The 26,236-nt window shown below is 61.1% G+C and overlaps 1 protein-coding gene across 2 annotated transcripts; it reads right to left on the reverse strand.

Annotated features, from left to right (window-relative positions):
- Window positions 1-434: 434 nt before the first annotated feature.
- On the reverse strand, window positions 435-25,807 carry CELSR2 (cadherin EGF LAG seven-pass G-type receptor 2). 2 transcript variants are annotated; one of them, XM_065907549.1, is made up of 34 exons: window positions 22,155-25,807; window positions 16,763-17,410; window positions 14,626-14,848; window positions 14,091-14,206; window positions 13,828-13,916; window positions 13,274-13,431; window positions 12,737-12,900; window positions 12,461-12,586; window positions 11,925-12,091; window positions 11,370-11,657; window positions 11,110-11,284; window positions 10,723-10,864; window positions 10,442-10,562; window positions 9,832-10,015; window positions 9,554-9,655; window positions 8,765-8,859; window positions 8,314-8,523; window positions 7,651-7,834; window positions 7,428-7,556; window positions 7,160-7,340; window positions 6,607-6,774; window positions 6,388-6,514; window positions 6,068-6,268; window positions 5,574-5,748; window positions 5,142-5,254; window positions 4,912-4,991; window positions 4,698-4,824; window positions 4,465-4,587; window positions 3,742-3,869; window positions 3,421-3,509; window positions 3,113-3,307; window positions 2,808-2,978; window positions 2,451-2,685; window positions 435-1,745 (listed from the first exon to the last, which is right to left on the reverse strand). In XM_065907549.1, the coding sequence occupies exons 1-34, from the start codon at window positions 25,453-25,455 to the stop codon at window positions 1,739-1,741; spliced, it is 8,742 nt and encodes a 2,913-aa protein (XP_065763621.1). In that variant the 5' UTR covers window positions 25,456-25,807; the 3' UTR covers window positions 435-1,738. The 2 variants fall into 2 exon arrangements, with proteins under 2 accessions (XP_065763621.1, XP_065763614.1); XM_065907542.1 differs by having other exon boundaries at window positions 435-2,010.
- Between the last annotated feature and the right edge of the window lie 429 nt (window positions 25,808-26,236).

The raw sequence follows: 26,236 nt of genomic DNA on the forward strand, positions 1-26,236 counted from the left end.
TTATTTCCGATGCGGAGAAACACAAGACGGCCCAGAGGAGTGAAATCAGGAGGTACCTAGTCACTGAGCACCTTTGAATTCCCACCAGCCTCTTAACTCAGCCCTCCCTACCTCCTGAATCCTGCTCCCAGAACAGGACTTAGCTGGAATCCTGCCTGCTCTGTGCAGCCTCTCCAGCCATACAAGGCCCTCCTGTCCTGGTGAAAAGCATACTTCCCCTGCTGTCGGTCACATCTTCCTTGGAAATACCAGAACATGGGCTCAGTAGTGATGAGGCTACTCGGGGGTCATTGCTGCGAGTGTCAGTAGAGGATATCTGAGTCCCCTGACCTGGGCCCTCCCAGGGCCCTGCCTGCTCTTGTTTTCCAGAGACCAGGCCTATCCCCTCTGGAAGGACAGGGCCGCACACAGGAGGACACAGTGACGGTGTTCAGCCCGCACAGAACTAGTTTATTCAGTAGTATGGAGAAATGAAAAAACAAAACACAAAATGCTACCATATTTACAGTAACAATCAAACTGTACAGTCAGATGGTTAGTATCAAGTTAGCATCCAGCATCTTTGTATTTTTTTAGGTCAAGTCATCAGTAGTAAAAACCAGTTAAGTTTTTAACCTTTTGCAGGAATTGCCGAGGGGAGAGGCCAGGGGGGAGAATCCATGGCAGAAAAGCCAGAGACCAGCCTTACAAATGAGAAATAGGAATATTTTCTCTACTCAGAGCCTCTTTTTCTAGCCACCTGCTCCAGAAGAAAGTCGGTGACAAGTCTGGAATACATGTTTAGTGTAAATGGTGACTCCAATGAATAGCAGCTGGCAAAACCAAGGAGGAAGAGGAGAGGTGGGGAGATGACAGCCTGGAGCAAGGACAAGGGCCTTAGGCCCCCTTGCCAGGACTGCTGGGTACACACCCAACCTGTGATGGCCACGTCAGACCCCCTGGGACTGGACCCATCCCAACACAACAAGCAAATAAATAAAAAATATATATTAACTCTCTCTTCACAGGGAGCTGGGTGGTGAGGGGGAGAAAAAGGAACAGGACTTGGTCTTTTGAAGAAGAGAGCCAATTCCAAGAAGGAGATAAAAATAGAACATGTCTCAGAGGCCACAGCAGGTCCGTGGGGTTTGTCTGGTCCCGGAGGAGGGAGAGTGGACACGGGATCCTGGACTCCAGACCTGGGCTGGAGACGGCAGGGGGCAACCCGACTCCCGCCAGTCTTCCTCCTCCCTGTCCCACCCACACAATAGCAAAGAAGCGCAACTTAACACGTGACTGGCCTTCCCCAGCACGGGGCAGGCAGGGAAATGAAGCACTTTTGGGTCAGCGAACTGAGCAAACACCCGGGCTGCAGCACGTGGCCGGAGTCCAGGGAAAGGAGAGGGGCGGGGGTGGCCCGGCCGCTACCCAGGGGCACGGGTACCCCTCAGAATGTGTTCATGCAGCATTTGGGGGTCCGGGGGCGCTGAGTCCTTCTGCCCCCTCTCCGGACAGGGCTTTTGCAGTTCCTGGAGGTGGCAGCACAGGCAGGGTGAGGAGCACCCTCCGTCCTGCCACCCTTGCCGCGCTGAGGCCCAGCCGGTGCAGCCCGCAGGGCATGACGCCCTGGGTGCGTGTGGCTTCGTCCTTTCCTTTTGGTGATGGCAGACGAGGGGCAGGCCCCCCAAGAGCCCCTCTCCTCCCAGAGGCACAGCAGATGGGAAACTGAGGAGAGGCTGGGAGAGCATCCTGGGGGGTCCTAGCCTCTTAGGGGAGGGAAAGGGGAGTCAGTGTCCAGCGTATAAAAAAAATTAATCCCTGAAGTCATGAAGAGTGGAGATCCTTTTTTAAATTTCTTTTTTTTTTTTTTTCCTCTTTTCTGAAAAACTTTGTCTTGGAGATGTTGGCCCCAGGGGTCCAAAGTGCAGTGAGGGGGATGATGGGGAAGGGAGTTGGCACTAGATGGCCTGGGGTGGGGTGGGTGCCCCTCCCGGCAAGGCCCAGGCTCCTCAGATGGACGTTTCGTCGCTGCTGCAGGCAGGCAGGCGGGGGAGCAGAGGCAGGATAAAGCACAAGACAGGAGTGGGGGCATGAGTGCAGCTGGGGAAGGTAAGGGAGCCTCGGGGTGTAGGAACCACGGCCCAGGGTTAATGCAGGAAGTTAAAGAAGAGAAATCTGGAGAGGCAGGAAAGCAAAGTGACAGACAAGGCAGACAGAGGGTTAGTCAGAGCAGAGGAGACAGGGAGAAGCTTTCCCCGAAGAAGGAAACAGAAAAGCAACCCCAGCTCCCTGCCCTCCCCCACTCTACCCGATGCTGGGCTGGGCCGACCCCACGGGGCACCATGTCTGTGGGCACGTGGCCTGAAGGGCCCTGGACCACAGTCTGCTGCCAGCCAGGGTGGCCTGGGGGAGGTCTGGAGGCAGGGCCTCTGCGGGGCTGCACCCTGATCCGCCCACCCAGCCACACTCACTCGGAGCCTGACGAGTCCTCATCCACCGTGCCCGCCTTGATGCTCATGGCAATTGGCATGACCCCATTCAGCTGCTCCTGGAGGCTCTGCCGGGGGGGAGGGCGGGGAGGGAGCCCACCCCGGCTGCCCTCGCTGGCTGAGGAGCCCCGGGAAGACGTGGTGCCTTGCTCGGGGGGTAGCCGGAGGAGGCTGCTCTTCTCACTGATGGTGGGCAGACACTTCTTCTTGAGGATACCTGTGGGCCAGAGGTGGGCACCATGAGGGGCAGGTGGAAGGAGCACGCCCACTGGCCACAGGCTGGTGTGAGGTGCGGGGGGCTGTTGATGGGGAGCACGCAGCTGTGCATACCCCACTCACCTTTGTGAGGCTGGGCAGAAGGGCCTGGAAGGGGGCCCAGGGACCCCTCCCAAGTCAGGGCATCTCCATTCTCTCGTGGTCGCTCCTCAGAGGCCCCGTTGCCACCACCTTCCTTTGCTGTGGTCCCAAAGTCTCCTGGCCAGGGGACCTTCCCAGGCCCCAGGCCCCCCTCTGGTGGACAGAGGAAGGAGATTAAGGCCCAGAGAAGGCAGTCAAGAGAATCGCCACCCTAGTCTCACCTCCCAGGAATCCCAGCCCCTCTGCCCTCCCGCTGCCCCCAGAGGCCAAGCCCTGCCCTGGCCCACCCTTGGGGGTGCTGTGCAGGGGCAGTCTCTCGGCCCCAGGCCCCAGCAGGCTGTCCCAGCCCGGGTCTCCAGGGAAGGCTGCCTCCCTCTCCGCTTCCTCTTCCTCCTCCTCGCTATCTGATGAGTGGGTAGATGCATAGGAGCCGCTCTGGTCATCCTCCAGGGACAGGTCACTGTCGGAGTCTGTGTCTGGATCTAGCAGGTGGGGGAGAGATCACGGACAGCCCATCTGCCGCCACCCACCCTTGGTAAAAGCTGGGGGGCTGGGCCTCCACCCGCCACTGGCCATCAGGAGGTTCCATCCTCACCATGCTGCTGGTTTTGACCTTCCAGAAACAGGCCACTGGGGTCCCCTAGTCCAGGGGGCCCTTGGCCAGGGTTCAGTGTGGACTCCTCCCTAAGAAGACAAGACACACTGGAGGCATCAGCCTGGCTCCTCACCCTGTGTCCCATTCTCTTGTCTGTCCTGGGTTTTCCCGTTCCTGTCCCATGTCCCTCAGCACTTCTAGGTTCAAGCTGCTACCTCGTCAACCACGGAGTGTGCTACCCAACTCCTAGCCGCCTGGCCTGGGTCTACCAGGCCTGGTGCCCTTCCTCTCTCCCCAGCCCGCCGCCCTGCCAGACCTCACCTCAGCAGGAAGGGGATGTAGCTAGGCTGACTCTTGCCCGAGCGGCTGGCACTGTGCAGGGAGCCGGCTGAGTCTCCGTAGGGCTGGTACAGCCTTCCGTCCCCGTAGGGGCTGGGGCAGTTGTAGGACTAAGTGGGGAACAGATAGGTCAGTACGCTGGGGAGTGGGACGGGGTGGCCCCAAGCTGGGAAATGGAAGGGCTGAGAGAGCTTGCCCTAAATTCTACCCACGATGTACCAAGGATGAAGAGAGAGGCGCTACGTCTCTGCTGCCCCTATTTCAGGGCCTAGTAGTGGTTGTAGCTCTGCTGTAGCTATGCCAGTTCTATGTACCCCAAATACCCTGGACTTGGCTGTCTAAGGGCTCATCAGGAAAAGATTGCTCTCCTGAGAGCATCCTGGGAGACACAGATTTACCAAGACACACAAGGGCTCTCAGGGGTGGGGCATTTATGACTGATCACCTGTCTTGGCCACTCTCTCCTATGCTCCACTCCCATCCCTCTCAACTCAGCATCCCCCTCCTGCACCCCCAACCATGCCCCTTCTTCCCCGGCCACACACACATACCATCTCACCACCCTTCTTCCTTTCAGGAAAGGATGTAAGGATGGAGAAAAAGTGGGACAAAGAGCACAGAGAAGGGGCTCCTTGGGCCTCCTGCCTCTCCCCTGCCTCATACTCCAAACGACCCCTCCACCTCCTGGACCCCTGACTCCCTCACCGATGTCAGGGTGGACTTGGTGGTCAGCGCAGGGTCAGGGCTGGGCTTGCGGCTGCAGGCGAACTTGAGTGCTTTCCGGACCTCCTTGCTAAGCACCACGTAGGAGAGGAAGATGAAAGGGCCCTGACAGGCAAGAGCAGCAACTGTAAGTGCTGACTAAGGTACCTCCTAGCCAAGCTTCCCCCCACACTCAACTCCAGTGGCCTCCCCCAGGGCATGCACCGGGCCGGTACCTGGACACAATTGGAAGCAGCGAAGAGGTAGTGGAAGAGGAGGGTGTCACTGTTGACGGACAGCAGTGCCAGCAGCCACGTGGCACTCAGCAGCAGCAGGACAGCGAAGGAGGGCCGCAGGCCCGAGCTGGGGACAGGTGGACTGTGAGTCTGGCTGCGAGGCCTCCCATGCCGGTGCCGGTCCACCGCCCAGGCACGCCTACCCCATACTCACACAGGGCCTTTCTTCTCAAAGCCCTGCCGCTGGGCAGCACAGGAGGCCCGGGCCGCCAGGATGTACAGGAAGACACTCATCTGTCAGGGGAGGAGGGGGTGTGAGGGGGGATCGTCAGGACACAGACGGCTTCCATCCCAGCCCCCGGAGGCCTCCGCCATTCTTAAAGGGGAGCCGGAGGTCACACTTAGCCTGCTCCACCCCATCCCCAGGCACTCTCTAGCACTTACCGAGACTGCAAAGGCCACGGGGCCGGTGAAACTCCATATGAGTGTGTCGTAGATGGAGAGCCAGCAGAAGTCAGGGTTCCCATAGCCCTCCGGGTCCAGGCCCACAGCTAGACCTGGGAGTGCGGTGACAGCAGCCGGGAAGGGTGGTCAAGGGACTTGGGAATCAGTCAAGCAGTCAAGTGGGCTCCAAGGGCCAGGTGCAGGGGAAGAAGGGTTCTGTCCACCCTCTGTCCATGCCATCCTTTCTGGCCTAGGGGACCCTCTCCCTGGGTGGGGCTCCCAGGCACCGAGTTAAACCAGAGGGACGCTTGTGGAGAACTCGACCCGGGGCATAGGGATGTGTGGCCTCTGGGTCTGGGATGTACGTGGGAGAAGGTGGCATAAAGGTGCGCCGAGGCCCTAGGGATGTAGACCCTCAAGACCCGGGGGTACCTGTGATGAAGGCGGGCACGCCCCAGCCCAGCATGTAGTAGAATCGCATGGGGCCGGCATTGACGTCGCGCACCTCGGTGAGCGCCCGGTACAGGTGCAAGGCCTCCAGCAGAGCCCAGGAGAAGGTGCAGAGATACAGGAAGTGCAGCAGGATGGCAATGACTGTGCAGGCAAACTGAAGGCCCAGGCCGCGCCCGGTCAGTGCCCAGGCCACACCCAGGATGTGGGCTCTGCTCTCACCAGACTGGAGGGGAGAGCCTGGGTGCTGGACGCTGCTCCCGGGGGGAGTCTGGGCCATAGGAAGGTACCTCTAGGGTGTGCTGGGGAACCAGGGGGAGCTGGAGCGGTGGAAGCCATGTGCTAGGCCCCAGGCTGGCTCTTTACCCCTCATGGCTGCAGAAGCAGGGATTGAGGGGAACGCTGGGGAAGACTGACATGGGATCATGAGAGTGGGGGACCCTGGGGAAGGTTTCTGTTGAGGAGGAACATCTTACAGGGAGGTCAGCCTGGTTGATTCCCAGGAGGAAGACCAGCTGAGCCAGGCCCAGGGCAGCCGTCAGGTTCCGTCGGATGCCGTGCTGGTTGGAGCGCAGGGCGCGCAGGACAGCAAGGAAGAGGAAAGTGAGCAGGAGGGCGGCCAGGGTGACCCCAAGGGCCACGTATGTCAGTGTCTTCAGTGGCAGGATCTCCCCATTCTGCAGGGGTGGGTGGCAGAGAGCCAGGGGGATTAGATTAGATCTGAGCACCCAGTCCAGAGCCCTGGGCTCCCACCCCCAGCCCTGCGGCTGTCCACCCCCACCCCTGCGGGCTCAACCTCGCGCCGAGACACGTCCATGAGCACGGCGAAGCTCGTCATGTGGTTGCACTGGCAGCTGACGTGGCTCTCGTTGCGGAAGACGACTTCGCAGCCTCGGGCTGACCAGCCACCAGTGCCACTGACCCTGTGTGAGGGAGGCAGGGTCAGGAGACAGGAGGGTGGGGCGCACTGGGGGCTCTGCCCACAGCCCTGGGCCACAGGGCAGTGCAGGCTCACAGGATCGAGTGGTTCCAGAAGACACAGATGGGTTTGGTGCGCTCCTCGGTCTCCAGCAGCCGGAACTGCACCGTGACTGGCTTGTCCAAAGCACGGGGCAGGAGCTCCTCGTCGTCATGGACGCTGATGCTTACCACGGGCGTGTTGATGACGGGGCGTTTGGGAACTCTGGGCAGGCAGGCACACAGTCACCACGGTGTTTGCGTGAGTGGCATGCACACATACTAAGTCACTTTAGTCGTGCCTGACTCTGTACGACCCCATGGACTGTAGCCCGCCAGGCTCCTCTGTCCATGGGATTCTCCAGGCAAGCCTACCGGAGTGGGCTGCCATGCCCTCCTCCAGAGGATCTTCTCAACCCAGGGAGCGAACCCACATCTCTCACGTCTCCCGCATTAGCAGGTGGGTTCTTTACCACTAGTACCACCTGGGAAGCCCTGCGTGACTGGAGGACCCTTCTCATCACTCTGTGATGCCGCCGACCCCTGGTCCCTCTCTGTGGCTCACCCACTGACCGGCACCCCCACCCACCCTTGTCTCCCTGGTTGCTCACCTCAGGCTGCGCTTGTCTGGGTCGTAGTTATGGGGCAGCAGCCCAGCCAAGGTGCGGTAGATGATGACGCTGGCCACCGCCTCACCCTGGCTCAGCTCCGGGTGCCGCCGCTGCCGCCGAGCCAGCTCCTCCGGTTCCTGGGGCTCTCCGGGGCCCGCGGGTCTGACCACAGGGGGCGTTTCTGGGATCGGGGACACTCTCTCCTCAGTTGCGTCCTTCACAGACACCCCAGCCTGGCCCCCCGACCCACCCCTCGGCCCCCACTGACCTCTGAAGACAGACTCAGGCAGAATGACCGTTGTCTCCAGGTCTGGGGGCCGCTCCCCACGCAGCGCCTCATAGCGGGGCAGCTTGGCCCCAGCGAAGTTCCCCTTGTCCAAGCGAACGACAGAGATGACTAGGGAGAGGGCAGAGGTCAGACCCCAGGTGAGGGGGGCAGGCCCCTGGCACGGCCCTGCACACACCCTCTCCAGCCCAGCGGGCAGCCTCACCGATATTGGGCGTGACGATGGTGAAGGGGCTCAGGTAGGTGTGCCGCATGTTCTGGGCCAGGGCGCTGGCATAGGCCTCATAGTGCTGCAGCAGCCAGGCGGTGCCGCCCTCCGTCTGCTGGATCAGCTCCCAGTGCCGCTTGTTGGCCGCATCCAGGAGCGCGCTGCCCACGCGCAGCAGGTTCTAGGGTGGGCACGGTCACAGAAGGCTGTGCCCACAGCCCACTCCTTGTCCCCACCATGCCTGTCCTAGACCAGCCCTGGCTCACTCCCCACCATGCCCCGCCCGCTGATCCTTCCTTCTCTGTCTCTTAAAAACTTCCCAGGGCCTATGCCTGTGCCCACACGATTATTGGATGCGGGTCCCTCCGGTCCTGGCCTAGTGGGCAGGGCCCCTCCTCTGGCGAGTCTGGTCAGACCGGGTCCTCATACAAACATTATTCTCTATGGGTACCCTGCTTTGAGAAGGGTCGGGAAGAGGTGCTCTAAATGACCCATGTGCTGGGCCACGGCTCAGGGGGTCTTATGGAGGCCTCATGCCGGCCGGGAGCTCCCTAAAAGCAGGGAGGGGTGTGCCCCCCACTGTGCCCCAAGGTTACCAGGAGCCGGCTCACTCACCATGACCTCCTCCCACCCGCCTTCCCTGCCCACTCTGAGCCCCACCTCGGTGAAGTGCACGTCCTGTGTGGCGGACAGCCCGAAGCCTCGCTGGGCGCTCTCGTGGGCCAGCAGCCGCGTGGCCAGCTGGTAGGCCACCTTGACGTCGCTGCCAAAGTAGCCAGCCGTGTGTTGGGTAGCATTGCGCAGGAGCAGGGCCAGCCGCTGGGAGCGCCCCGAGTCCAGGCCTGACTCATTTCTCTGCAGCCGCTCAGCCTGGAACCAAGACAGGCAGGGGGGTCAGCACAGAGGGGACAGCGAGGTTGCCAGAGGGCAGAACTGGAACTCCAGAGTTCAAGGACTCGGGAAGGGGAGAGACAGCTCTGGGCAGAGGCCCCCCAGAGGCAGGAGCTGGAGTTGTCGGAGTTCCCTTTCTCAAAACTGGGGAGGTGGGCAAATCATCCTGGGTGAAGACAGGGTGAGGGGCAAGGAGATGGAGAGCAGAAGGTTCACTTACAAATCCCTTCAGCTCTGAGAAGGTGACCGACGTGCAGTTGAAGAGGTTTGGGGGAAGCCACCCTCTGTGCTCGTCACAGTGGCGCACGGCAGTCCCTGGGGGAAGGCAGCCAGGAGGCAGGCCTCAGGGAGAGACCTCGCTGAGTTCTGCGGGGGCCAGCCCCCATGGACCAGAGACAGGAGACTAACAGAGAAGGGCCCTGCAGTCCGGTACCCCAGCGTGTGTGGAACACCAGAGCCAAAACCTCTGCGAGATCAACCCACAGGAGGGCTACAGGAGTGCGGGGCCTGTGGCCTCCCTGAGCCCCCAGACTCGGCTGCCCTACTCCGGCCCCCACCTTGAACTTTCTGCCACACACACTCTGTTTCTGATCTCTGCTCGTGGTCCATGCAAGGGCCAGCGCCAGCCTGCACCCTGCAGCTCCCCTGGGACAGCACACCATGTCCCCTGCTCCCAGGCCATCTCTCTAGTGGCATAACTCCAGTATGAGGTGGTGAGCTGGGGATAGCAACCTGTGTGACTCATCTTTGAACCTCTAGTACCCAGCCTCGTGCCAGGCATGATGCAGGTTTTCAGCACTTTTGTTACAAGTCCAAACTGTAGACACCTTTCACCTAGGCAAACTTGGAAGCAGGGGAGCAGTGAGCCAAGGAAGCATGGGACATGGAGTCCCCCCGACCTGGAGGCCAGAAGTTGGGGTCACAGGATCTGCAGCCAGGGGCTCCCCACCCTCACTCTACTGATAAAGGCCAAGTCCTCTGTTTCATGTTCCAGGTCTCCAGCACCTACCGAAGGAGCCTTTGGGACAGGGGGCAGCAGCAGGCAGCCCAAACCGGGTACGGGGCCACCAGATCCCAGCCTCGATGGCCCTCGGGCAGCTGTCGTAATTCACTGCAAGGAAGCGCACCATCACTCAGGAGCAGTTGTCCCCCTACAGCGATGGCCGGGTTCCCCAGCCCTCCCAAGGCAGCTTCAGGTCTGCAACCCGTCCTGGCTCCTGGCCTCCCCAGGACACTGGAGCCTGGCATACAGCAGGGAGGGCCACCCACCCATCTCGAGAGCCCTACCTTCACAGCCGTTGGTGGTGACCTCAGCAAAAGGGTTGTCACAGCGATCACACTGGCGCCCAATGACGCCTGGCTTGCATGGACACTGGCCCTCCTCAGGGTCACAGACTCGGGACAGAGAGCCCGTGGGGTAGCAGTCACACAGGAGGCAGGCGGGGCTGCCAGGGGGCCGGTAGTGGTTCTCCTGAGAGGGAGAAGGGATACAGGGTCGCTGGCTCAGCCTCTCTTCCCTGGGTGCTCATGGATCCTCTCACTGTGGCCCCTCTGGAGAGAGGCTCCCTAACCCCCAAGAATGGTACACTCTAAGTATTTATTAACTGGTCGTGATTAGGAGTTTAACCCACCAGTGAGACACCAATCAATTAGAATGGGCTGCAAACAACCAGTACAGCTGGCCCAGAGCTCACTGATTAAGTATAGGTCCTGGCCCCCTCCCCACCCCAAGACACACAAGGACAAATAACCACTGGCCCGCCCCAGTGGATCAAAGGCACGTAGCCCTCAGTGCTCTGTGGGGAGGCTTCTTTCACCACCCACCCCTCGAAGGGCCCAGGAGGTACAGAACAGCAGCCGAGGCAGCCGCTGTGGAGGCCTAGGTCAGGGCAGTCACCTTGCAGTGGCACTCTCCACTTGTCTTGTTGCAGTCTGGATCGAAGCCTTTGCTAACATCGCAGTTGCACGGGCCGCACGTGGGGTGTCCCCACCAGCCTCGGGGACAAGGTTGGTCAATCCTGCGGAGAAGGGACCAGGGAGGAATGAGTTCCTTCAGCCACCCTGTAGCCATGTGTGGCCCTTCTGACCCCAGCCATGGCCCAGCCAGGCTCCCAGGGCTCTGAGGGACACAGTGGACATCAGCAGTGGCCTGCTGCTGCCTGCACGGATCCACATTACCTGGTCTCACAGTACGGCCCAAGGTAACTGGGGGGACACTCGCAGGTATAGCCATGGGGAGCACTGGGCTTTCGGGTACACATGGACTGATGCTCGCATGGGTTCAGGTCACACACGTTAGTGCAGTTGTCACCATAGTAACCTGGGACCAACCAGGACAAGAGAGGCTCAGTCCCCACCTTTCCCTGGCATTTTCTTCAAACCTGCCTTCATTCACCTCCTTCTATTCTGAGCAGCTATACCAGCTGGCTGTGGCTCTGCAGTGCAGGATGAGAGGCTCAGAGGGGTGAGGTGACTAGCCCCAGGTCACATGGCAAAGCCAGAGTGAGCCCCCGCCCCTGCCCCACACCTGCTGACCTGTCCCATTTCCCTCGACCCCTGGCCTACCTGGATCACAGCTGCAGGAATAGCTGTCCCAGTCGTCACTGCAGTAGCTGTTGGCAGGACACGGGTTCGAGTCACAGGGGTCTGGCAGGCTGCAGCCTGGCTCCACATTGATGCTCTCCCCACGGCTGGGATCCAGACTGCTAACGCCCTCAGGCGTCTCACTGACCCGAACACCCTGGGAGGGAGAGGGTAGTGGTGTTGGCCCTTTGTAGAACGGGCTTCCCAGTGTTTGAGGTGAGAAGGCAGCGCAGGAGACTTACCTGCAAACAGCCCCGGAAGCCTCGGGCCACACCACTGGCCGGCCCTGGAACACCCCCGACGGTAATGTTGCTCAGGTGTAGCCCATGCAGCCGGGGGCCCAGGTTGCCCTCTGCCCGCTGCTGCCCATAGTCGAAGGACAGGATGGCATGGCCAGGGCCTCCACTGGCTCCCAGCGCCAGTTGTGCATGATGCCAGTCGCCATCATTGGCCCGGCCTGGCTCCAGCTGGAGAGACGAGGCTTGGAGCCCCGTGCCCTCCACGCTCAGCACCACGTGGCCCTCCCGAAGCTGGCACCAGAAGAAAAGAGGGTCAGCAGTCTGCCTCGATTAGCTCATCTTCCAGCCCACAGTCCTTCCTGGGCCACCAAACCCATCCTGTTGCCCAGCTGAGGCCAGGGAGGAAAAGGCATTATTTCCTGCTGGGCCCGAGAGATGGCAGCAGTGATCCACCCAAGAAACCCGGCTGCCTTTTCTCTCCCGGGAAAGACCGCGCCCAGCCAGCCCTGACCAATAACCCGTGCCAGGGCCCACCTGCCCCACCCATCCCTCCATCACCTGCAGGGTGATGGTGCTGCGCCCCCTGGTGACAGCCTGGAGCAGGACGCCGTCGGCCTGGCGTGTGCGGAACATGAGGCTGAGGTGCCAGGGCTGCGAGATGGGCAGTGAGAGCCCATGCCAGGCCAGCAGGCTGCTGCCCAGGAAGCGCTGCGGGTTGGCCATCTCTGGGAAGGCAGACAGAGGCAGACACTGAGGGGCGGAGTGGCCGAGTGCCCCAGGGGGTATGATGTTCAGCAGGGGGTAGCTCCGTGGGAGGCAGGGTACTGCCCCTCCTAGTGCCCGGGCTCCCCAGCTGCCCCGCCCTCCAGAGCATCTACCTGCTCCAGGTCCACCCCACTCTGTGCCCAGGCCTGCCTCTGACTGGGCCCTTTGTCTCCCGTGCTAACCCTCTCAGGGCGCTGCCCAGACACGCTTTTCCACCCACAGCCAAGCTCAGCTGGGCCCTGCCCAGGGCCTGGCCCGACCCTGCTGGGGTTCCCAGCCTTGCTGACAGCTCCCAGGCCCCAACCCCTGACAGCTGCCCCCATGCCTACCCTGGGCACAGCTCTTGCCCCCGAAGCCCAGCGGGCACTCGCAGCTGAACGCGTCCCACTGGTTCACACAGGTGCCCCCGTTGTGGCACGTGTTGCTGTCACACACGTTCTTCTTGGCAGGGCACCCTAGAATGGAGAGATGGGTGCTCGGGCAGAGGCTCCCGACAGAAAACCTGTGGCAGTGGCTAGAGGGGGCTCTGAGCCCCCCACTTCCAGGGGCCCCCACGCCAGGCACATCCCTCCTCTCTGCATTCAGCCTGACCCCGGCTCCCATACCAGGCATGGTGCCGTTGTTGGCGATGAAGTCGGCCATGTCGACGTGGCGGCTGTCCACCTGCAGGTCCCTCATGCAGCCCACGAACTGCCGCGTGCGGACGGGGAAGCTCTCGGGCAGATCAGGCACCCCGCCCAGCAGCAGGGGCCCTGTCAGGTCCAGAGACCTGGCGGGGGAGGTGAGGGGCAGGGAGACGGCCAAGACATAAGGGCGAGTGGGTGCTTCCAGCTCTTCCTTCTTGAGCCTGGCTGCCAGGTCAGGGGTCCTAGGGGCCCTGCCGAGCAGCCAGGGGAAGGGGAGCCCCACCCTGGAGCTGCTCTCATCATACTGCTGCCTAAGGCTAGCTCGAATCCCCCAGACTAGCCAGCTCCACCCCCAACCCAGCCCCCCTGCGCAGAGGGCTGAGCAGGGGCAAAGGGAAGCCAGGTGAGAGAAAGGAATTGGTTCCCGTTTCAGGGCCCCCAAAGTCCTCCGTTACAACCCTCCCTCCCTCTGTGGCCCCACACCTCGCTGCACCCCCAGCCCTCTCCCCTCCTTACTTCTTGCTGCCACCCTGAGTGCCCTGGGCAGCGCAGGAGTAGTTGCCCAGCATGGCTCCAAAGCGCAGGGCTACCCCTGTATCACAGCCATCCACGGTCACCACAGCCACCTTCTGCTCGGATGGGCCCTGCGGGAGCCCCGTCTGACCCAAGAGTGGCTGTGGACAGGGACGGGCAGAGAGGGGAAAGAGTGGGCCAGGGCCACTCACGGGCCAGCAGGCAGGAAAACACCAGCACACACACACTCCCTTTGTGTACTGTTATACACGCATACACGCGTGGTATACACATGGACACGCGCACACAGATGTGTGCTCACATGACCATTTACCTTCCTCAACGTCCACTTGTGTCTGTACCTAGCGGAATAGGAAGAGTCTGCACCAGCCAGCAGGATGGGAATGCCTGGCGAGGCAGCAGGCTCCACCACTCCCTTCCTCCCCGTTCAGCCCGACGTCCCACGACCAGCCCCAGCAAGGCAGTGTCCCCAGGCCTGGGAGAGCATCTGCGCCCAGGGCGGAGCGCTCTCCCTGCGGGACCCCGCCCACACCCACCTTATTGTAGTACTTCAGCTGCACCCTGTGCCACTGGCCGTCACTGACCCCTCCAGGCACGAACGGGGACACGGTGGTGGTCGACTCCCCTGGGGAAAGGACCCAGGTGAGCTGGGACACCAGGGGAGGGCTGGGAATGGGGACAGGGCACTCTCGGCTGAGCTGTGCCCAGCTTTGGCTGGGAGAGTGTGTGACTCGGGGGCAAGGGCGGAGAGACACAGGGACTCGGGGAGACGGGGGAGGACGTGGGGCCGCGGGATCACCTGCAGAGAAGGTGAGCTGGACCTGCTCCTGGATCACCTCGAGGGCCACGAAGTCATGCTTCTCATTGAAGCGCCCATTGTAGAGCAGTAGCCCATCACGCTCCTTGGTGGCAAACCTGAGTGGGAGTGGGGGAGGGGGCAGGGAATGGGGCACCCACTTGGATGCCAGCACCCCAGCCACCTAACCAGCCCTGGTCCTACTCAGAAATCTCCCGAGGGCAGACTCCTGGGCGGAGGCTGTGGGCCACATGGCTAGAACGTGGAAGGGGAGCACAAACCAGGACTGGCGGCACGACCGTGGCATCCTGGCTCCCACCCTTGAAGGTGGGTTGGGAGGAGTGTAGGTGGCCCTGGTGGGTGAGGGGCCTGCCAGCCAAGGATACAGGGCAACTCCAAGCACAGGCCCGGCTCTGCCGACAACTCCCCCCACACCCCTCTGCCGCACAGCATCACTGTCTGACTTCCCACCGCATCCACAGAACAGGAGGCCCCCCAGGCTGTTCCTGGCCCCTATTCCAAGTGCCCAGGCACTCACGAGAGGGCCAGGGTGAAGTGGAAGCGCTGGCGCAGTCCCCGGAAGGTGATGAAGGAGCGGGCAGGGAAGCTGCGCGTGGTCACCTGGCAGAAGGGCTTCTCGAAGTCTCCGGATGGGCAGTCGCACTTGAAGCCGCCCACCAGCAGGTTGACGCAGGTGCCCCCGTTCTTGCAGACTCCTGGGGTGCAGCGGCCTGAGCGGGAACTCACTTCGCAGTGCTCACCTGGACAAGAAGCCAGGCAGGTGAGCACCGGATGCGTGGGAAACTGGGATTCCTTCACGACCAGTGATCCCTCTGTGGTCTCCCGTGACCCCTATGATACTCCGAATCCCTCCAGCATCCCCATCTCCTCTCATGTGCTCATCTGTCTGAGTTCTGTGAAACCCTGGCTCCTCTGATGCCCTGCTTGGAGCACTGGGCCAGCCTCACCACAGTCCCATATACCGCTGTCCTGCAAGTTCCTGGAGGCTCCCAGTCCGTCTCATGCCCTCTTTGGGACTTAAGAGCACAGGCCTGTGAGGTCCCTGGTCACAAGGTCCAAGTCCTAGTGGCTTTTGGGGTAGGGCTGCCCAGCAAGCATGGGGGTGTTCTAGCCCCATCAGGGGGCATGCCTGTCCATGAGAGGGCCTGCAAGACAGCACAAGGGCTGGTGCCAACCCCGCCCCACACTGGTGCTTTTGTCCCTCACAGGCACCAAGATCAGCTTCCCTCCCTGGGGACGAGGCCAGGCTTCCACTTGGATTTGTCGGAGTTATGGGATGGTGTGGGCGGGAAGCTGGGGACTCTCCAGAAACAGGGCAAGGAACTCCCACCCTGAGCCCTGGTGTTCAGACTGAGGACCTCTGTGCACTTGAGAGTTGCTGCGATTGTAGGGAACTGAGCCCTGGGAGCAGACCAGGATTCAACGGAGGAGCTGAAAATTCCAACATCAGATGGAAAAATCCACCCTTTTCTCTCCCTCCCCATTCCCAGATTCTAGAGATAGGTTCTCAGCTCCAGTGCCTAGTGACTAGCTCTAGTTTCCATGGAAACTGTTGTTCGCCTAGTCTAAGCACCCCCCTACCCCATCCTCTTGGACAAAGACTTCCCTCCCCTCCCCCAAGCCCACCCCTCTGCTTCCCCCTACCCACAGCAGCGGCTGAGAGAAGTCAAGTCTGGCAACTTCTGGGCAGGAAGATGCAGCAGGGGAGGCAGCGAGGCTGGCCTACCACGGCTGGCGAAGCGGGTGGGCATGGCTCTGGGGGAGAGGGAGCAAGGCCTAAGGCCCCTGGGAAGGAAAGGCATGGAGAGCAGGGGATGTCCTGAGGGAAAGCAGGAGCCTGCAGGGAGGGGTCCGGAGCATGAAGCAGAGGCAGTGAGACCCCAGGGAGAGTCTGGGGACAGGATGTAAAGAACCCTGGAAACAGGCCAACAGGCCTCTTGGTCAGGCCCTGCTTTACATGCCTGGGCAAGGGTGGAGCTCCACGTCACACAGGTGCAATGATCTGAAAATCCCTATCCCCACACCTGAACCCCACCAGTTTCCCCAGCTCTTCTGTGCCTGAGTACCTGGGGAGAAAAGCCCCTGCTACGGCTCTGAAAGGTAACTCACTCATCAGTTGGGAGAATGCCTGTACTAGGCCCAGCCTCACCTCTAATCCAGATGAGACCTGAGGCAAGTCACCTGATCTCACTCAGTATTTCCTTAAATCACAGCCAGCACTTCCCACAGGCCAGCTCTCTTACCCGTATTAAATTCAATTAATCCTCACAACCCCCTTGTAATGGGAGTAGATTCATCAGCCATTTAAAAAGTCTACCGCACAGAGAGGTTAAGTAACTCGCCCAAGGTCACCCAGCCGCTCTTGTCAAAGCTGGGATACAAATGCAAGCAGGCTGGCCTCAGTGCCAGCGCTGACCTCAGTTACACCATCTGGGGGTGGGGGCGGGCTGAAGGCAGAGAAACAAGGCTCCCCTCTTCCTTCCTCAACAGGTGATTGTGAGCACAAGTGGGACTTGTGAATGCCCAGTGTACCCTGCACATGCCCTCTGGAGAAGGAGGAGGTTACCCGGTTTTTAGCTTGATTGTGCTGGCGCTGCAGCCTGAACTCCCCCAGGGCCGCCCCCAGGCCTTCCCCTCCCTCCGCGAGGGCTCACCGGTGTAGCCCTCACGGCAAAGGCAGGTGTAGCCGCCCTCGCGGCTGCGGCAGCGTCCGTGGGGGCCGCAGGGCCGTGAGTAGCAGAGGTCCACCTCGGTCTCGCAGTAGTCGCCGGTGAAGCCAGGCGGGCAGCGGCAGCGCAGTCCCCCCACCGGGTGGATGGGCCGGAAGAGCACGGAGGAGGAGGCGATGAAGGGCGCGGAGGAGTCAAAGCGCAGCACGGACACGCAGCGCATGTAGTTCTCGCAGGGCTCACGCAGGCAGATGTTGTCGTCGAAGGGCAGTACGCGCTGTGCCGAGATGGCCGTGAGCAGGCTGCGATTGAGATACAGGCGCTCCTGCAGGTCCTCGGAGGGCAGGAAGGGTGGCCCGCCCCCGGGCCCCGGCGGCTGGCCCACCGACAGGCTCACGTTGAGGATGTGGCTGCCGGGGGCATCGGTGTCCCGCTGCACGTTGAAGATCACCACGTGGTCTGGGGGTGTGGCCAGCGTGGCGGCCACAGCCTGGATGAAGAGACCCAGGAGGGGCGACAGGAAGCGCTCGGGCGACATGTCTTCCAGGCGCAGCGTGATGCTGTGCGTGAGCATCTCGTCGGTGATGATGGTGACGCGCAGGGAGCACTGGGCCGTCACGCTGTGCACGCCGTCTGTGGGGAGGCCAGACGGTCAGCACCCAGGGCGGGCAGGGGTCCCAAGTCACGGAGGAGGGCATGACTGGGCTGGAACCCTGCTCGCACACTCCCGCACTGCCCAGTTGCCAAGAAAGGCTCTTCTTTTCTAACTGGCATACAAGAGCCCTTAGGACAATGAGTCACCCCAGGAGGGCTCAGCCCCCAGCAGCACTCGGGGGGGATTGATTTCCAGAAGTTCTCTTTGCATACTTTCCAGAAACCCTCTGTTGCAAAACATGTGTGTGTGTTAATTGCTGGATCTTGTCAACTCTTTGCAACCCCATAGACTGTAGCCCACCAGGCTCCCCTGTCCGTGGGATTTTCCTAGGCAAGAATACTGGAGTGGGTTGCCATTCTCTTCTCCAGGGGATCTTTCCCAACCAGGGATCGAACCCAGGTCTACTGCATTGCAGGTGGATTCTTGATGGTCTGAGCCACCAGGGAAGCCCGTTGGGAAGCATGGACACATCTTTTAATGTTTGTGCATCTTTCCCTGTCCCAAGCCACAGACGGGTCTGCTCCCTTATATCAATACCAGACCAGGTGCTTCCCTGCATGAGAATCTTATTTTGCCTTTTTCTTACCTCCCTAGAGGGCCCAGAGACCATGAGAGACACACAAATATAATCCTCCTGCCCCCTCAGCCTCTATATCTCAACACTACTACAACCCTGACCCTGGCTGTGTTCCCCCTCCCCCACTGCAGTGGAGAATGGAGGGTGAACTGGGTCAGTGGGCCACCCAGTCCCCCTCCCACTAAGCCCCATGGCTGCTTGGGCGCAGGCCCGCTATCCCCATGGCAACGCCCCACACAAAGCATTCTTCCCGCCCAACTCTCTGAGTTGCTGAGGGTAGCCTGGGGGGCCCTACCCCAGGAAATCCAGCTGAGCCACCTTATCAGTGACAGCACCACCCGCTGCCCTGATGTTGTGGGGTTCTGGGGGCCAGAGATAGAAAGGCCTGGGCAGCTCTCCACCCTGAGCCCCAGACAGAGCCCCACTGAGCTGACCTCTCCTTTGGGCCTAGACCTCCAACTACTCATCACCCACTTGGCTCATGGCATTAAACTCAGTGCCTGCCACACCACCGGGCCACACACTCACTTATAAACAGCGAAGTACTAACACTCTGGTGTCTCACCCCACCCACACACACTAAGCCCAGAAATACCGGGTACACCTGAATGCACAAATACATGGCAATGGATTTTATTCAGCTCAAAAGGAAAGCTGGAGGCCAAGTGGCGAGGGAAATGGCTTGGTTGGGCTATAAGAGATATTCTTATTGTTTATTTACTACAATGTTCTCTGCATAGTAAGTGTTCAGTCAGATGTTCATGAGAATCTATTTGATCTCCATAATGAAGAAATGGTCTTTAAAACATAGCAGGTAGGCCCAAGTAGTTATTTAAAAGCACATCCTAGCAGGAATGGGGTGGGAGTCTGTTTCTCAGGTAGGACAGAGGTAGGACAGGACTTCCAAAGTGGCTCAGTTGGTAAAGAATCCACCTGTAATGCACAAAATGTGGGTTTGATCCCTGGGTTGGGAAGATCCTCTGGAGAAGAGCATGCCAACCCACTCCAGTATTCTTGCCTGGAGAATCCCATGGACAGAGGAGCCTGGCGGGCTACAATCCATAGGGTTGCAAAGATTTGGACATGATTAGCAACTAAGCACGCACGCGCACACTCACCGGTGTAGGAAAGGGATCTGTGAATAGATTCTTCTACTTCTATGTACAGCCGCACCTTGAGGCGGCTGAATGCGCTGGCGGCTAGGAAGGCTGAAGCCAGACACCCATCTCAGCCGTGTCCTCGGCCCCCTGCCCACCTGCCCTCCAGCCTCACTGCTTGAGAATGTGAGGCCCGCCTGCTCTCACCAGCAAGCCTGTTGTCATCACTCACCTCTGCTCCTCCTTTCTTGACTGCTGCTGAACAAGCTGTTCCTTCCTACCTGGACTATCCAGACACCAGCCCACACTCCTCCTAGTTTTCTAGCCCTCCCTAAACTCACCTTTTCCAGGAAGCCTGCCCAGATTTATGACCTCAGGCTCTACTTTCCTTCCTCTTTCACAGCCCCCTACACTCAGTTGTGGAGCCAGCCCAGGGCCCTCGTGTACCTGGTGCCCAGTGATTCCTTGGTGTGAGAGTCCCTCTGGGCAGGAAGGAGCCCAGAGTCCACACAGAGTCCTCCTAACTGACCAGACGAGGGGCAGGGCAGGCAAGAGAAACCTCTCCACCATCAGCCTGGGAACGTGCACTCCTCCCTGTGTTGCCCCTCTGCCGGCCCCGGCCCCGCCTGCACCCCTCACCCCGTGTGTCTGTTGCTTCCCATCTGGCCCACCATCTGTGGCCACCTGCCCCCTCTGCTTTCGTCCCCACCCCAGCAGTCAACGGGCCGCTCCCTCCTTCCTCTTTGTTCCTTTCTCCTGCCTTGACCTGGGTCACCCTTCAGGTGCAGAGGCAATGATGGGAACCGGGGTGAGGGGTGCATAGCCTGAGCCATCCTCCTCGGCAGAAGACGATGGGGATGGGTCCTGACCCACGAAACACCCTCTGTGATGAGAACCTCACCTGCCACACCTGGAAAAGTGCCAAGTCCCAGACGGGTAGAATTAGATGCCAAGCCTCCCTTCCCCTGGCAGATGCACAAGTGGGAGTTGTAGGCCTGGAGGGGTCTGAGGAATGACCAGGCCTCAGATCAAATCCTGTGTGTCCAAGCAGAGTTCAGAAGAGGCAGAGTTGGGAGAATTCGGGCCTCAGGAGAGTCACCCGGCCCATGCTGGGCCAGCTGAAGTCCCAGGGAACAAGAGAGGGGGAAATCAGAGAGGCAGAAACAGAGAGACCAAACAGGGGAAGACAAAGGCCCAGGAAAAGAGCCAGCAATGGAGAAAGTGGGAAAGGAGGAGAGAGTCACACAGGAGACAGGGAGAGGACCATGGAGGAGACAGTGCAGAAGGGCCCCCAAGGGCAGACGCGGGAAAGAAAGAAGAGACAAAGAACAAGAGAGGGAAAACAAAGGGCAGTAGGAGTTGATCCCCCTCGCCCCAGCCTCCCCGAACTTTGGGGTTGCCGTGGTGACTGCCTCCAAGGGTCAGGGCCGAGGGGAAAGGGTGGGGCTGGGCTGGAGGGCCAGCCGAGGCCTCCCCCTCTATTCTAGGGGAGCTGAGGTCTGGGGCTCTGCATGGGTAGGAGTGTTAAGGCTGGGTGTGGCCTCCTCTGCCCACATCCCTCGGGCACCTAGGGTGGACTGGGGGAGGCAGGAGGGAGAGGCCCTTCCCCTCCAGCCCTCCCACTGCTTCCCAGCACAGAGGACATAAGATAGCAGAGCTCCAGCCCCCACCTCCTCCCCCGAGAGAGGAACTGAAGCTTCCAGAGGCACGGGGCCTGTCCATGACCTCTAAAAGCTCTCGTGCCCTGGCTCCAGTGGCCACCTGAGGATTGGGGAGGGGAGTTATCTGTCCCAAAAGGACTATGAATGGGGAGGGGGCTGAAGCCACGCCCTGTGTCTTGCACACCTCACTCCTCTCCTGGCCTGGACTCCTTGGGGTGGAAGTGAGGCCCGCCAGCCGGCTCTTTCTCCCCTCTCTGATGTGTCCAAGTGAGGGTACCCTGACCCACCCACCCCCAGGCACAGCTAACAGTTAGTCCTTACAAGGGTCCCAGCTGTTCCCAGGCTCAGGGAAGGGGCTTGGCAATCTGGGGCCGGCGCCCTCCTTGCTGCCGCTGTTGTCCACTCCCTGCTCCCGACAGAAGAGACAGAATGTCGCCCACCCCCCCGACTCTCCTCCCCCAGCCCTTCTGTCCAGGAGTCTGCAGGCTGAGCGCTTGGCCAAGCAGCTGGAATGCCCAGCCTGGGTCCCGGCCAGGCTCCCACGCCCCAGGATTCTGTTCTCTTGCCACTGGATCTGGGGGCTCTGCCCTCAGAGGCCACTAGCGCCCTGGCTCATCGTGGTCCCCACAGCCCATCCCCTGAGCCCACACAGGCTGTGGGAAGGCCTGGCGTCTAAGAACAGCCAGGCCGTGGGGAGACAGGGGCCCCAGGAGGGCCGTGGCCTGCCCCTGGCTCTGCTGCAGCCCCTCCCCCAAGCCGGACCCCGAACCACCACCTCTGACAGTGGGGTCTGTTTGGACAGAGACAATGAGCTCCGGCCTCACTTCCTGTGGGAGCTCTGAAGGGGGTAGCCAGGCCAGGCTCTTTCTGCCTGGAGGGAAAAGAATGTCCTAGACAAAGTCCCCCTCAGCTGGTCTGTGGCTCAGCCGGGAGCCAGAAGGGGCCCGACCGCAGGGTCCTGACCCCGTGGGGGCAACCCTGTGCCCCCACAGCCTCGGCTCTGTCAGAGGCTGTGTGAGATCACAGGGACGTGCCGGCGGGCGGGCGGCAGGCGGGCGTGAAGGGGTGGCTTGCTGCCCCGGGCCACAGTCCCCTCCATCCCTCCCCAGCTCTCTTGGACCACAGAGCCTTTTTCCACAATTCTCAGCAGACACGGAGAAGACAGCCTCAAGACACTTCCCGTCACCACGTCACCCTGCCTGGGGTGGCAGGCAGGGCCCACACAGCTGCCAGGATTCCTCGGGCTCTGTCCCCAGCTGCTGTGCACCCCTCAACCGCTGGGCCAGTCCCACATAGAAAGATGGGTCAGCAGTTCCTCCTCAGAAGGCCGCCCAGGCCCTCCCCCAAGGGCCAACTCCACCCCAGTGTCTCCTGGGCCCTTCCTTACCTGACACCAGCACACTCATGACAGCCTCCAGAGGTCGGTTGTTGTCCAGCGCCCGACTCAGCCTCAGCTCGCCCGTGGATGCGTTGAGGAGGACCAGGCTGAGTTCATTCCCACGCTCGAAGCTGTAAGTCAGGCTGTCTGAGATGTCAGGGTCGTGGGCAGGCACTCGGCCAATGGCACCCCCTGGGAAGCTGCTTGATCGGTTGGTGACATAGTTGTTGAAAAGGATCTCAAAGTTGCCCAGCACTGGTGGGTTGTCGTTGCGGTCAAGCAGGCGGACGTGCACTGTGGCTCGGCTCACCAGCGGAGCCGACGTGGCCTGGATGACCAGAACATATTCAGGCCGGTCCTCGTAGTCCAAGTCCACCAGAGCGGTCAGCTCTCCAGAGAAGATGTCCAGTTGGAAGACCTCAGGGATGTTGCCCTCCACGATCTGGTACATGATCTGGGCATTGGTGCCTTCATCAGGGTCAGTGGCTGTGACCCGGGCCACCGCCAGCCCAATGGGGCTGTTCTCTTCCACAAACACATCAAACTCATCCTGCTCAAAAACAGGTGGGTTGTCATTTACATCCAACACTGTGACTGTCACGTCCATGGGCGTGCGGGCTGGAGGCATCCCCTTGTCCACTGCGTATGCCCGCAAGACGTACTGGGCCACATTCTCACGATCCAGCCTCCGCAGTGTTCGCACGATGCCGGATGTGGACTCTACGATAAAGTCCCCGTCTCCATCATCGCCCCCTTGGAAGGTGTAGAAGACCCTGCCGTTAAGACCAGAGTCACGATCAGTGGCTGAGATCTGCAGGACGCTGGTGAAGGGGGGCACGTCCTCATAGACACTGCCTTGGTAGGAGTCCCGCAGAAACTGAGGGGCATTGTCATTCACGTCATTCACCAGGATCTCCAGGTAGGTGGTGTCGGACTTCTGGGGAATGCCATTGTCCCGGGCGGTGATGGCCAGGGTGTAGGACACCTGGTCCTCATAGTCCAGCTCAGCCTGGGTGGTGACGGCCCCTGTGTCCGCATCGATGCGGAACTGGGGGATGCTGTCCTCCATGAAGTAGGTGATGCGGGCATTCTCACCCGTGTCCTCATCTGTGGCACTGATGAGCACCACTGTGGTGCCTGCTGGCCGGTCCTCGTTAATATTCACCGTGTAGTGGGAGCTCTGAAAGACAGGGCGGTGGGTATTGGCATCGGTGACATTCACCACCACCTGTGCCGTGTCCTGCCTCGTGCCGTCGGAGGCAGTAACAGCCAGCACATACTGCCGCTCAAGTTTGTAGTCCAGCGGCAGGGCGAGGGACACCAGCCCGCCACCACTCTGACTGGTGATGGAGAAGCGGTTTCGGGTGTTGCCGCTGGTGATCTGGTAAGTGATGACGCTGTGGGCATCTCGGTCCACAGCTGACACCGTCACCACACTGGTCCCCACAGCTGCATCCTCATTGAGCCGCACCGTGTACTCTGGTTGGGTGAAGGTTGGGTTGTTGTCGTTGACATCCAGGATGGTCACGCTGACACTGGCCGAGGCAGTGAGTGCTGGGGTACCATGGTCGCGGGCTTCTACTCCAAAGCTGTAGAAATCAACTTCTTCCCGGTCCAGCTCAGCTGCCACAGAGATCCAGCCTGTGCCATTGTTGATGGTGAAGGGAAAGTCGTGTCCAACCCCTGCAAGACGGTATTCCAGGCGGGCATTGTCACCCGCATCAGCATCAATGGCCTGGACATGGAGGACCAGGTAGCCTAAGGGGACACTCTCCAGAACAGTAGCCTGGAAGGGGGTACTGACGAAGATGGGAGCATTGTCATTGATATCCAAGACCTGCACTGTCACCAAGCCGGAGACGTTGGAGAGAGGGGGGCGGCCACCGTCCTGTGCCCTAACCCGTAGAGTATATTCCTTGGTTGTCTCATAGTCAAGAGGGCTCACCACGTCCAGAGCCCCAGTCTGGGCATCTAAGTAAAACTGTCCCCGAGCATTGCCACTCATGATGCTGTAGTGCACCAGAGCATTGCTGCCCTTGTCTCTATCCGAGGCTGTGACCCGGAGGACCGGGGCTCCTGGGGTCACATCCTCCCGCACCTGGACCACATAGCGCTTCTCACTAAACTGGGGGGCATTGTCATTATCATCCTCCACCGACAGGAAAACGGCAGCTGTGGCAGTCCGTGGACCGGGGTCCCGACCCTGGTCACTCGCTTCCACCGTCAACTGGTAGGATTCCACCTCTTCCCGATCCACAGGGCCTCTGGTTCGGATGACCCCAGAGCGAGGGTCAATCTCAAAGACTTCAGAGGGGCTGCCCCCAGACCCCTCCAGCAGGCGGTAGAGAATATTGGCATTGGGAGGGGCGTCACCATCTGTGGCTCTGACTGTAAGCACTTCATAGCCGACTTCCAGGTTTTCCCTGAGGCTCTCCTTGTACTCCTGCTGCTCAAACACAGGGTCGTGATCATTGGTGTCGGTCACCAAGATGGTGAGCGTGGCCAGGGCACTGCGTCGGGGCATGCCGTGGTCCTGCGCCGTGACCCTGAAGACGTGCGTGCTCTTGGTCTCACGATCCAGCTCCTCGGCTGTGGTGACTGCACCAGTGATGGGGTCCAGGGAGAAGAAGTGGTTGGAGCGGCTATCGAAGAGGGCATCCATAGTGTACTCCAGCCGACCTGCCTCGCCCTCATCTGGGTCGATGGCCCGCAGAGATGCCACAGGAGTACCTGCTGGTTGGTTCTCGGGCACTGTGGCCTGGTAGCTGGGGGGCTGAAACTGGGGGGCCGTATTCACGTTTCTCTTCCGACGTCCACCCACGGACTCTTCGGCTAAGCTGTCCCCTGCCCTGAAACCTGGGGCCTGCACCAGCTTACAGGACAGGCATCTCAGCCGTGGGGCCTTTAAGCACAGGTGCTCATGGGGCAGGGTGAGTTTGCCCTGTGGGGAAAGGTGGCCTCCTATGCCCAGAAGACGACAGCTCCAGGGGCAGCCTTCGGGCGCTGGTGGCAGGGGGATGTGGGCCCCGGATTCTGGACACCAGACCCTCAGACCATCATGGTGAGGCACCAGGTGGCCAGTCAGTTCCGTCCCCGCATCCCTGCAGCGGCTGGTGTAGAGCCAGAGGTTCGAGGATGAAGCTGGACAGAGCCAGCCCACGGGAGCGCAGGCCCCCGAGGAGCCGCGTCCGCCGGGCCCCAAGGAGCGACAGGGCCCCACTTGGTCTCCCAGTAGTGGCGGCAGCAGCAGCAGTAGCAGCAGCGGCGGCAGCGGTGTTGGAAGTGGGGCGCGGGCCGCCGGGCTCCGCATCTCTCCCTCTTCCCGGCCGGCCGGGTCAACGGCGGCCGCGGCACCTCCTCCCGCTCTTGCGGACCCCGCCGCGCCTCATGCCCAGGCCAGGGCGCCAGTCCCCGGGGGCTACTTTTGCGCCCCGCGGGGCCTGCTCCTAGATGCCTCACCGGAGCCCGGCGTTGCCCGCTCCCACGCGCCCGGGATCCCACCGATCCCTAACCCGGGCCCACGTCCGGGTCACCCAGACCACCACGGGCTGGCGCCGCGCTTCCACTAGCACACCCGGCTCTCGCCACCTGCGCCCGCGGCGCCCGCGCGCCCTTGGCCCTGCCTCCCCGAGATCCTCTGAGTGCCCCTCGCCCCCGCGGGATAGCCCACCTGCTCCCACTGAACTGCGCACCCGGACCCCGGCCCGGCCCCGGGCGCCTCCGACGGCCCCGCGCCGGCCGCTCGTGCCTCGCGTCCCCGCCGCCGCTGCTGCTATCGCCGCGGCCCCGGGCCCAGCCCCACGCTCCCTCGCCTCCCCGGCGGGCGGGCGAGCTCTGCAGAGCGGCCGCGGCGGCGGCGCCTCATTACCATAGACCTGCTCGCGCCGCCACCGCCTTAAAGTGGCGACGCCAGCCGCACCGAAGGAGGTGGGCCCCACCTAGCGCCCTCCTCCGTACCAGTGATGTAGAATTCGCGCTTTACTGACCTTCTTCCCCATCCCAATCCCACGCCAGGCCTGCCCCGGGCCAGATTCCTACGACAGTCTACAAAGGAATTAATAATCAGAAGCCAGACAGCAAATGATAATAAT

The sequence above is a fragment of the Muntiacus reevesi genome, chromosome 1 (genome assembly GCF_963930625.1).
Source record: "Muntiacus reevesi chromosome 1, mMunRee1.1, whole genome shotgun sequence".
Classification (NCBI taxonomy): Eukaryota; Metazoa; Chordata; class Mammalia; order Artiodactyla; family Cervidae; genus Muntiacus; species Muntiacus reevesi.